Source organism: Delphinapterus leucas, chromosome 3 (assembly GCF_059928025.1).
Source record: "Delphinapterus leucas isolate spDelLeu-1000000601 "Yukka" chromosome 3, BTC_Dleu_Yukka2, whole genome shotgun sequence".
Classification (NCBI taxonomy): domain Eukaryota; kingdom Metazoa; phylum Chordata; class Mammalia; order Artiodactyla; family Monodontidae; genus Delphinapterus; species Delphinapterus leucas.
Genome location: NC_143131.1, coordinates 106134147 through 106146471, shown reverse-complemented (window position 1 = coordinate 106146471; position 12325 = coordinate 106134147). Strand labels below are relative to the sequence as shown.

Sequence of the window (12325 nt, the reverse complement as noted above, 5' to 3'; positions counted from 1 at the left end):
TTTTTTTGAGTGACGCAGCAGAGACCTCTTCTGGTCAAGAAGGAGAAAGCAGAGAACCAACTTGGAAAAGGTTAAGGTGGAGAGAACTGGTACAGGAGAAAATAGGATATGAAATAGGTTTCATAGAAGAGTTGATAGTTATGTTGGATATAAAACTCTGACAGCAGAACAGAGAGGAGTGCTTTCCACACATGTGGAGAAAAATACATGTTTGCTGTAATTTACAAAGATACGAGGATGTAAATAAGAATCATAACTCCACCATCCAAAACTAATATTGTAAACATTTTGATGCACTGGCTTCCAGCATTGTTTTCTGGTCATATGCATTCTTTTCATTCACACTGGGTACACCTTGACTTTTCATCTAGTGTTCTTTCACACACATTTTGCCACCTTCTCCTTTTTTTCATTTTAACAGTTTTTAATGAAAGTTATATATAAGATTACTTTATTCGTGCATCTTCTCAATTGTTTCTTTCTTATGTCTGCCCTTTTCCTTTCCTACCTGGAGAGATTTGACTTTACGTTCAAGGATCTTTTTGTGGTCTTTGTCCAGTTTTAGTCTAGTGACAAGCACCTTGCTGGGGCGAATGCCCACATGGACAGTCGTGCCATTAGCCTCCTCTCGCTGCACTCAGTCAGTATAGGTGACATACTTCTTCCCGTAAGCCTGGGCTACGTTGCCAATTTGCTGCCCTTTGCAGTGCCCTCGCGTAATCTGAACTTCCTCATCCTTTTGGATACGCATGGATCGAATACTGTACTTCTGTCTCAGCTCTTTGGAAAGAGGGGGAAGACATAATCTTCCTGTGAATGTGGGAAGGTACATTGATGTGCCTTTTCTGGTTCTTGCTTTGATCAGAAGCCACAAAGGGATTGAACTTCATCTTGGCTGCTGGTACTTCAGCAATGGTCACTGTTTTGGTCACATTCTTAAAAGAAGAAAGATGTTTTCTGACAGCAAGGCTTTTATTGGTAAATCACATAAAAGCCAGAGAAGTTTCAGTGAAGACTTTTGTACTGGTCCCCATGTTGCTGGGGTCCCAGTTATGCACTGAGATGCACACAGCTTGGGGAGTGTAGTGCTGGCTCCATTCTAGCCGCTGCTCACCTTCTCTGCCAGACGCCCCTGTGTGGGATACACCTATTCACCTGCTCTTGGTGGCCCCTCAGGCTGACGGAAGCTAATCAGTAAAGGCCAAATATGATCACCTATATTCTCAGTATGTGAAAAATATATCCATTGGCATTTTTGACCCTGGAAATCCCAGAGATTTCCCAGTCACTGGCACTAACCCACCTGGGCCAAGATGCGGCACCATAATCTGCTCTCTTGCAAGGAAATTTACAGTCTTAAACTGAACCACAGTGGAATGGGGAGTTTTGAAAGGAGGAAGCCAAAGGTACAAATTAGAATTTACATCTAAGAGAGTGACATTAGATGAGGAATAATCTGAAAGAGAATCACTTCCTGGGACATAACCTAGGGGTCACACAAAATTAGAGAAAATTAAGTAGGACAGAATAATTGATACCATAGGGTGAGGAGACTGTCACTGGGCCAGACCTCACAATTAGCACAATTGGATGAGAACAATATACTCAGGTGTTTTCATGAGGCAAGAACCAAGCACTGTACATTGCTCAGTGCAACTCTTTTGTTGAAGGTTTTTTTTTTTTTCAGTTTATTCCTAGAGGTGTACAAAGACCCTACTCAAATGAGCTTCTGCAGTTCTAGGCACCCCTTCATAGAGAGGTGAACCTCTTCAGGATGTCCTGCAGCATTCCTATTCCTCATTGCTGTGAAATTGAGCCTCAGGTGTCGCCTTGGATTTTAAATTCTAGTTGAGTGGTATAAACACAGAGAAGTATCTCGAATTTTAACTTAAAGATCTTGCTGATAATTATCCCACCACCAGCCAAATTTTCTTTTGTTTTCAATGGAAGAGAAAATAATGGAGAAATACTTGACAGGAACATAGTCCTGTCAATGCTTACTCTTGAGAAGAAGTGGGTTAGTTGGCTCAGGTCTGTTTTAGAGGCAAAGTAGGGAATTATAGGAAGCAAAAATCTTCAATTTATCCTAAATAGCTTTTAAAATTCAGAACTGCTTTTTTCTTTTTTTCTTAAATTAGATGTATAAATTGTCCTCCTGGCAATTTCTCAAGTTTGGACTGAAGTGTGGGTAGAATGACATAATTATATAAATTGTATTTCACAGTTTTCTTCCTCACATACCTTTATTTAGGCTCTAGTACTTGTCAGTTGAGGAGACAGATATATTCTTTTTGTTTTGTTTTTGTTTTCAATTTATTTGCTTATTTATTTTTGGCTGTGTTGGGTCTTCGTTGCTGCCTGCGGGCTTTCTCTAGTTGTGGTGAGTGGGGGCTACTCTTCGTTGCGGTGCACGGGCTTCTCATTGTGATGGCTTCTCTTGTTGCAGAGCATGGGCTCTAGTACGTGGATTTCAGTAGTTGTGGCATGCAGGCTCAGTGGTTATGGCTCATGGGCTCTATTGCGCAAGCTCAGTACTTATGGCACACGGGCTTAGTTGCTCCACGGCATGTGGGATCTTCCCGGACCAGAGATCGAACCTGTGTCCCCTGCATTGGCAGGCGAATTCTTAAGCACTGTCCACCAGGGAAGTCCAAGACAGATATATTCTAGTATCTCTTCTAGTTCTTCGGACTGGGCTTTATGTTCTCTTGAGAACTTGGATCTAAAGGACTACGGGATTCCTTAGAACAATTTTTAAAAGGCTAGAGTTTCACTTCCAGCATGACAATGTGAGGAGCTCTTCAGACTCACTACCAAAAAAAAATCAGTAATAATTATAAAAGGACAGCCATTTAAAGTCTCTGGACATGGTCCTGGGTGCATACAGCAAATGAAGAAATATTTATTTAATGAAATCTCCTAAAGCTCAGTGAACCCTGAGGTGTTTGATCCAGGACCCACTTCTCTCCTCTCCCCTCCCAGCTCACCATAGTGGAAACTCTACTGCAGACTGGTGCAGCCAAGAGCACAGGGTTCCTCTCCCCACAGATCCCAGGTAGAGGGCTGTCTTCCTAGGCAGGGCAGGATATCAGCATTTCTCATCCTGACTCCAGCTACCTGTTTCTGAAGCTAAGTTCTGTGCAAGTGTGGCCAAAAGGTGGGGGACTCCTTTTTTTTCTACTCAGCCCCAATTCATGGGATGGAAGCTCTGCCTTGGGCATAGAGGCTCTGAGAATACTGGGGCCCTAATTCTCCTTGTCCCAGATCATAAGGTGGTGGTTCCACACTGGGAGAGACAAGTTGAGAAGACCTGAAGCTGAAACCAAGCAGGACCCTGCAGAGCCTTCCTAGGTACAAAAGCCCCTCTGTGTCTCCCATTTCTTGTTTGTAGAAAAAGGCTTTGGTCTCCTAGGCCTTCCCAAAGTTCCAAAGAGCAGGCACAAGTAGTTATTAATTAGGGAAGTGAGGGAATGCAGAAACACAGGAAAAGCAGTCAAGAAATAATATAGTTCAGCAGTAAAACAGAGTCCTAGTTCCTCCTCAAGGGATATATACAACAATCTGACACATATCTTTGGGTTGTTCTGCAGGGACAAAGACTCCCACCCAGGCTGAGGATGGTGACTACACGCTGACCACAAGCATAGAGACCCCATACTGGTCGGAACCAGGTTGGTGAATAAGATTCCTGAAACACCACCCTGTTAACAACCACCAACCAATCAGAAGAAAGTCATACCCACTGCAACCCTCACCCTGAATGTTGCCTTTAAAAACCTTTCCCTGAAAGCTACTGGGGAGTTTGGTTCTTTTGAGCATGAGCTGCCCATTCTCCTTGCTTGGTGCCTACAATAAATGCTGTATTTTCCTTCACCACAACCCAGTGTCAGCAAATTGTCAAGTGGACCCAACTTCAGTTCAGTATCACTTAAATTATCTTCCTTAATAATTTATTTATGCTTTCGTTACTGATTTTTAAGTTGTTATTAGATGGACAGCTCTATCTTTTTTTGTAATAGTTTCCTTGGTGCTGTTATCAGATATGAACACTTGGCTGAATGAAGCATAGCTTAGACCCACTATGGTCTTTTTAAAAAAAGAAATTCTGGTAAAATATATGTGACATAAAATTAATGATTTTTACCCTTTTTGAGTGTACAATTCAGTGGCATTAAATACATTCACCCCGTTGTGTAACCATCCATCTACAGAACTTTTCATGTCAAACTGAAACTCTGTACCCTTTAAATGATAACTCCCCATTCTCCCCTCTTCTGTAGCCCTTGGTAACTAACTAACATTCTATTTTCTATCTCTAAGAATTTGACTACTCTAGATATCTCATATAAGTGAAATCACACAATATTTGTCTTTTTATGTCTTATTTATTCACTTAGCCTGTTGTCAAGGTTCCCCATGTTAGAACATGTAACAGAACTTCATTTTATGGCTGACTAATAATCCATTCCATTACATTCATATACCATATTTTGTTTATCTGTAGGGAAACAAAATTTGCCACCCTAAAATGTCTCTGGCATGTGGATTATTTCAAGCTGAAAACAATCAAGGCCCAGAAGACTCAGGAAGAACTTTTGACCTTCCCCCTAAGTGCCTGAAGGAATTTAGATAGAGGGCCGATTACAGGAATAGAGCTATCACCAGAGATGTCTGCAAAGAACATGAGCTAGATGTGGTGGGGGAAACTCTTAGAGATCACAGGCCACCCTGTGTCCCACTGTCTCTGCAGGCCCAGCAAACATTTACCAAACTTTTACTTTTCCATCTCCATGTCAATTGCCTTCCTCCCTTTGAAGTCCCAGACACTATTTCCAAATCCTCTTCTGTCTTTAGCTGAAGGTGGTATTTAAAGTGAGGGTTTCAGGGACTTCCCTGATGGCTCAGTGGTTGGGAATCCACCTGCCAATGCAGGGGAGACAGGTTCGAGCCCTGGTCCAGGAAGATGCCACGTGCCGCAGAGCAACTAAGCCCGTGCGCCACAACTACTGAACCTGTGTGTCACAACTACTGAGCCCGTGCTCCTAGAGCCCTTGCTCTGCAATGAGAAGCCATTGCAATGAGAAGCCCGCACACCGCAACAAACAGTAGCCCCCGCTCACCACAACTAGAGAAAAGCCCACGCGCAGCAAGGAAGACCCAACGCAGCCATAAATAAATAAACACAATTTAAAAACAAAGTGAGGGTTTCAGTCATTTGGGTGAGTTACTCAGTTTTCCTGGGCCTCTCCCATGTATACATGTTATTTAACTTTTGTTTGACTTTCTCCTGTTAATCTGTCTCATGTCAATTCAATTCTTAAGCCAGTCAGAAGAACCTAGAAGGGTAGAGGGAAATTTCTTCCTCCCCAACGATCCATTCATCTGTTGATGGACATTTGACTTGTTTCCACCTTTTGGATATTATAAATAATGCTGCTATGAACATTGGTGTACAAATATCTGTTCAAATCCCTGCTTTCAATTCTTCTGGGCATATACCTAGAAGTGAAATTGCTGGATCATAAGGTAATTCTGAGTGTAATTGTTTGAGAAGCCACCATACTGTCCTCCACAGTGGTGCATCATTTTTGCATACAGTGATTATTATGTCTTAAGTTACGTGAATCAATCCTTCACTATAGGAAACTGATACTTGGATACACTGAACCAATATGGAGAAATGTGTCTCAGCTAAAATTGTATGATGTATCACAGAGTTGTCTACTAACACTTCTAATAACCATGCTGATTAGCTGCCGGTCTCTATAGCCTTGGGGGGGGGGGGTGTTGGTGCAGTGGAGCAGAAGGAAGGGTGTTGGAGCAGTCAGAAAAGAAGCAAAAAGAATTCCACATCCTGCAACTCTACTTCAGTTTGGCTTTCTTGACACTGAGTTTTGGAGGGGATGAATAATAAGGGTGGAATGAGAAGGAGAGAAAGGTAGAGGAGTGTGGTAAGGTTAGATGGTAGGACTGGATCCGTCTGCTGTTTCTTAACTACTTGGTGTGAAATTAATTTCAGTGAGACAGTTTTCCTTGTTCCCCCACGTCATCTCAGATATTCTCACAGCCTATTTCCTTTCTAAGCTAGTATAATTTAAAGAGTATGCAGCTGACTTATAGCCTTTGAACAAATTGAACCTATAGGCAAAATACAAATGTACAAGGGCTTAAACATTATGGGAGAGAGAGAGAGGGAGAGACTGAAATACTTTATGAGAGAGGGAGAGACTGAAATACTTTATCATTTTATTCTTCTTTCATCAGACCAGTCGCCTCCTGAAGCCATGGGAAATCACAGTGCTTTGGTACCTGGAGAGAGGTGAATGCAGAGGCATATCTGCAATTTTTATTTCTGGTGGGACTTTCTTCAAGACAACTTTACGATCTTCCCCATGGCAAAGCCTTTCACTGTGATTCAAAAACAGAGAGTCTTCCAAAGGGCCGGCATGGATCCCACATGCTTCTGCATGCTAAAAGAAAAAAAATATGCTGTATATCACACCAAAAATCACCTTATTAGGGACTTCCCTGCTGGCGCAGTGGTTAAGAATCCGCCTGCCAATGCAGGGGACATGGGTTCAATCCCTGGTCCAGGAAGATCCCACATGCAGTGGAACAACTGGACCTGTGCACCACAACTACTGAGCCTGCGCTCTAGAGCCCGTGAGCCACAACTACTGAGCCCGCGTGCCACAACTGCTGAGGCCCGCGCGCTTAGAGCCCGTGCTCCGCAACAAGAGAAGCCACCGCAATGAGAAGCCCGCGCACCACAGCAAAGAGTGGCCCCCATTCGCTTGCTGCAAATGGAGAGGACCCTCGTGCGACGACGAGGACCCAACGCAGAGAAAAATAAATTAATTAATTTAAAAAAACCCCACTTTATTAGATTAAGATGGAATTTGCCCAACAGTTTTTCTAACTGTTCCTGTTGAGAAGGAAGCTCTAGTGGGCAGAGCAATATCCCTTTTTCAAAAGCAGTGCTCTCTCACTGGTGTCTTCCGACCAACAGGAAGAGCCAGTGGTGTGGGCTGCAGACTATAAACTTGGAGTCAGATCACTGACTTTTAGCTTCACTACTTTTGTGTTCTTGTACAAGTCATTTACCTACCGTGAGACTCAGTTTCCTCAAACATAAAATGGGAATTATTAAAGGATTCTTTGAGTGTTGAATAAAACATTCCATGTGAATGAAAAAACTTTCGCCAACTACTAAGTAAAAGAGCCACACAGTATGCAGCTGCTGCTGCACCCTGCTGCTGGGTAGATAACAGCTACTTAAGATTATCTTAGTTGTACGTCTATTTCTGATTCTTTGATACTGCTGAACAGCAGTCTGGCCTGGTCTTGGGGTGCAGCTCCCTCTCTCCTATGCTGTGTTCTTGTTTTTATGTTGTTAAAGAGCTATATCATCAGGAAAAATGGTAAAATGAAAAGAAAGCATAGCTAGCATTTATTCAGTGCACATTCACCTCATTGTAATTCTCATTTAATTTTCACTTTTACTCTGTAAGGTAGAATATTCCATACACCAGTCGCTAATTATATTTTTTAAATTGTTAGGAACACTGTCAACTAAATTGGAGAAGTGAAATAACAATGAAAGAATTATGCTGACTTATAGCTCTAAAGAGTAAGGGCAAGACTAACAGAAATGTTTTGATACATTCAAAACAGTTCTTCATTATTGACTTCAACTCAAAGTTTATACCCTATAGTTCCAGTAAATGAAAAATATAAAGTCAGTACTAATATTGTCACCATGCTAAAGCTACTTAGGACATTGAAAATGACTTGATAAGCCACTAAGTTACATGAAATACAGCCTAATATTAAGATATTAGAAAGTCTTAATAACCATACCAATTTGATGTTTAAGTTTGGTATTTGAACCGTGATTTCCTTAGTTTCATATTTGTTTTCAAAATATCAGATAAAAATACATATAAAATAATCGTCTCAAGGCAAATGGCAGCCTCATTTATTACATTGTATGTACGCATTTTGTAAGAAAATAATTGAGCCATATTTTTATATTTTGTATACCACATAATATTCATATTTTGTAATATCTCTGTCTTCACAAAGTACATTCTTATTCAACATTAATTGCTTATCCTTTAGAAATTTGGAAATTAGTTATATAAACACATTTCTTCCTAGGAATCCTAACATGAAATCTCCTCTTATTGTCTGATTCTTACAAAATATTATAATCTCCTTTAAAGAAACAACTTACCTTTTCACAAGTGAATGGTCAATCAATCTGAATTTGGAAAATGTTTTGAAACTACTGACTACTGAATCAGAGCATTGAGTGGGCAAGGAGTCTTATCTGTAGCTCTAGCCAAACTGTTCCCATAGCTCTCAACCTGAGTGTGCAATACAACTGTAAAAATACACGCTCTGTAAAGAACAGACTTGTGGTTGCCAAGGGGGAGGGTGGATGGGGGAGAGTTGGATTGGGAGTTTGGGGTTAGCAGATACAAACTATTACATATAGAATTGATAAACACGGTCCCACCGTATAGCACAGGGAACTATATTCAATATCCTGTGATAAACCACAATGGAAAAGAATATAAAATATACATATATATATATGTATAACTGAATCACTTTGCTGTACAGCAGAAATTAACACATTGTAAATCAACTATACTTCAATAAAAAAAAAATACATGCTCTGTACTGTAGCTTTAATGTTAATGGCGCCTACTTCTGATGAACTTAACAGCTGTGAGTTGCCATTATGTAGAGAAAAAGGTAGACACATGTTTATGAAATCTTTTGGTTTATCTATTTTAAGTTTGTAATTGGGTTATTTGAATAGATATTGCTATTTAACTTTTGTTTGCAAGTTTATGTGAAGGTGCATCAAATAGTTTTTGTCAGAACAGAATGGTGGTTGTCGGGGCCTGGGAGGAGGAAGAAATGAGACAAAGGGTACAAATTTTCAGTTTTAAGAAGAATAAGTTCTAAGGGTCTAATGTTCAGCATAGTGACTATAGTTAATAATACGGTATTATATACTTGAAAGCTGCTGAGAGTAGACCTGAAGCATTCTCACTGCAAGAAAAAAAGAGTCAACAATGTAAAGTGATGAATGTGTTATCTTGACCTTGGTAATCACTCCACAATGTATAGCAAAGCATCACGTTGTATACTTTAAAGGTACACAATCATATTTGTCTATTATTCCTCAATAAAGCTGAAAAAATGAAAAATAAATTTCAAAGCAGCTTTTGTAGAGTTATATATGTCTATTCACAGATATGTTAAATAGTATAGGTTTTTTATTATAAATACCTATAGGAAAATACCTTCAGATTCACATTCCTGAATTTCATGTTCTGTTTCCAAGGCATTACATAACGTCTTGGGATCATCCCGTGCTTTAATGAAAACCGTGGCAAATGAATCTCACCACACCTGAAGATTAGGAAAAAGCAAGAAGAAAGGATATATTGTGAGTTAAATTCAATTATTTTAGCTTCATTTTACGGAATGGAAGCAGTTGTGTCTGTGAGGTTTGGACCCTCGCAGATGCAGCACAGAGCTGTGTCACTGTTTGAGGCTTACCTAGTAGATAACCAACCCATTAAATCCCCGAGTATCACCAAGATCAAGAGTCTGGGTTGGGTATCTGTAGCTCTAACTGCACACTGTCCTTTACTATTTGCTCATGATGTTCATTTTGGCCTGACTTTATGGGGGAAGACAGCACACCATGACCTACCTCAGGCCTACTCATTACCTAAAGGAATCACTGGCCACTCACAAAAACCAGTAACTAATTTAGCTTCTGAATTTAGTACATGCCCTACACTCAGGTCAGACTTGCTTTCTCTGCACACACACTGTTTTGTTCTGGAACATAAAGCTTTCTATATAGATGCCAAGGGGAAGCACAGAATTAGCATCCTCATCTATGTAGCTCCCAGATTGAAGACAAAGAAACAAAAAACAAACAAAGAAACCACCCCAAAACCCAGAACCCTTAAGTCCTCACTTAATAGCAGGCTTATATGAATTCTCATTAGAGCAGTTGTTGGTGAGTTTAGGTAAGATAGGACAAGTGTCTTTGCCTGAAGCCATCACTGCCAGTAGTGACAGGAATTCTCATCTAGAACTTCACTAGTCTACTAGTCTAATTATGATGTCATTGCTGCCTCAGATCTAACAACGTTTTGCTAATTTCATAGCAACCCATAGCAGTTACTTTAGAAGTTAAGAGTGTGGCACTTAGAGCTATTTTTGGTATTTTTAGTACACCTTGAGTACACCATCATTCTTATCACGAACACTTAAAAAATAAGGATGCTTGCAGATATATTACAAATTTGACAGATACTAGAAAATATATTGGACTAAAGAATTATTATTCACAAATAATCACTTCAAATTAACACTATTTACCCTTAGCTGATTTTCCTCTTTACATACTGCACGTGGTTGATATGTGTCCCATTTGTTTCACCATTACTTAGACACACTTCAAGGTGTAAATCAAACTTGCCTAAACCCAAACCAATCCAACCCATTTTATCTCCTAAGATTTGAGTTATATCGCAGAGTATTTTAGGTAACAAAACTCATTTTAATAAAGAAAGGTTGTGAGTGAGGATGAGCACCTAAATTACTAGGCCAGAGACATGGAGGGTTATTACTGCTAATACTCCTAGCCAGGAGGAAAAATGTTAGGCTGAGCAGGAAGAATGACTGCGATGTACACTGCCTTGGTGAGAGTATTAACTGAATACATATCTGGCAACAGTCTGGAGAGAACTTTCTAGATCTGGATAGTCAGAAAAGTTTAGAGAAGAGTAATGTTAATACACAAAACTTTACAGAACCTTAAAAACTGAAGCACTGGTTTCTATATATAACATTAGGATGTACTACAATCCAGAAATCTGGTTTGCAAATGTTAAGGAAATAACAATGATGAAAACAATCCGGGAAGGGGGGAATGAGGGAGGAGCAATCCACTGAAGATGAAGTAGCCTGAGGCATTAATGTCCCTCAAATACTGTAACTTTCACTAGAAAAATTAGCAGTATTTACATGAGTAAGTGGCATTTAGATTTCTGAATGTTGATTATCTTTCCTGATATACTATACTTTTTTTTTTTTTTTTTTTTTTTGCGGTACGTGGGCCTCTCACTGTTGTGGCCTCTCCTGCTGCGGAGCACAGGCTCTGGACGCGCAGGCTCAGCGGCCATGGTTCACGGGGCCAGCTGCTCTGCGGCATGGGCATGTGGGATCTTCCCGGACCGGGGCACGAACCCACGTCCCCTGAATCGGCAGGCAGACTCCCAACCACTGGGCCATCAGGGAAGCCCTACTATACCTTTAAAATCACCTTACATAAAATAATCTCAGGGACTGTGGTGATCATTTTACAAGGCATAAAAATACTGAATCACTATGTTGTATACCTGAAGCTAATGTAATATTGTAAATCAATTATACTTCAATTTAAAAAGAATCTTTAAATAAATAAATAAATGGTTAAAAAATCTCAGGGATAATGTTTAAATACTTACCTATTTAAAATGTTTCTTTCCTAGGTTATAGCAATTTTATGAAAGAACATTTGAGATTAAAAAATAAAATCACTTGAAACTCATTAAGGACTGCCAGAACTCCTTTTATTTTTGCATTCTTTATGAAAAAAACGTAACCAATTACCATTTCCTTTTCTTTCCCTGCTTACTTAGCTCCAACTTCAATGATCACGTATTTCAGAAACTACTGAAAGACTTCAAGTACACTGCTGCAAAGAATAGCTAATAATTGCTCCCTACATATTTTTGCTTAATCTATTTTGTAAACTGTAGTCAACTCCTGGAACATCTTAAGTAAACTACCTTTATTTCCTTAAATAAAAATGAATAATTTTAAACATCATGCAGATGAAACATTTTTAATACCTAACTTCCTTAACATAAGGTAAAACAGTCTTAGGCAGGCTGTCACTGGGAATTTTTTAAATGTCATGGTAATTATGCAGGTATGGATCATATTCAGTATTTAACATATGACCAAGGTAACTAATAAGAGGTCAAAAACAAAGTTAAAGTTAAGCACAGATACTTCTTTGAAAAGCTTCTGATGTTTATTTACTTCTGCACAAACAACTTAAGTGGGAAGAGCCACTAGTATAAACCTATTTTTAGTCTCTATTATTAAAACTGCTTAAGAGTTCTTAGAACACAGAAAAACTAAATTTGAATGCATTTGTAATAGCTTAACAATTTGTCTTAGGATCTTTTAATGGAATGTTTGAAACCAATCATAATTCACTGCAAAGATAAATCAGAAA

General features: G+C 39.5%; 1 protein-coding gene and 1 pseudogene across 1 annotated transcript; both read right to left on the bottom strand.

Annotated features, from left to right (window-relative positions):
• Positions 1–451: 451 nt before the first annotated feature.
• On the bottom strand, positions 452–890 carry LOC111182556 (large ribosomal subunit protein uL24 pseudogene; annotated as a pseudogene).
• A 5369-nt stretch (positions 891–6259) lies between these two features.
• SPMIP10 (sperm microtubule inner protein 10) lies at positions 6260–12238 on the bottom strand. Its single transcript, XM_022589001.3, has 3 exons — positions 10010–12238; positions 9321–9429; positions 6260–6470 (listed from the first exon to the last, which is right to left on the bottom strand). Exons 1-3 carry the CDS (start codon positions 10093–10095, stop codon positions 6261–6263), a joined length of 405 nt encoding a protein of 134 aa, XP_022444709.1. The 5' UTR covers positions 10096–12238; the 3' UTR covers position 6260.
• Positions 12239–12325: the final 87 nt, after the last annotated feature.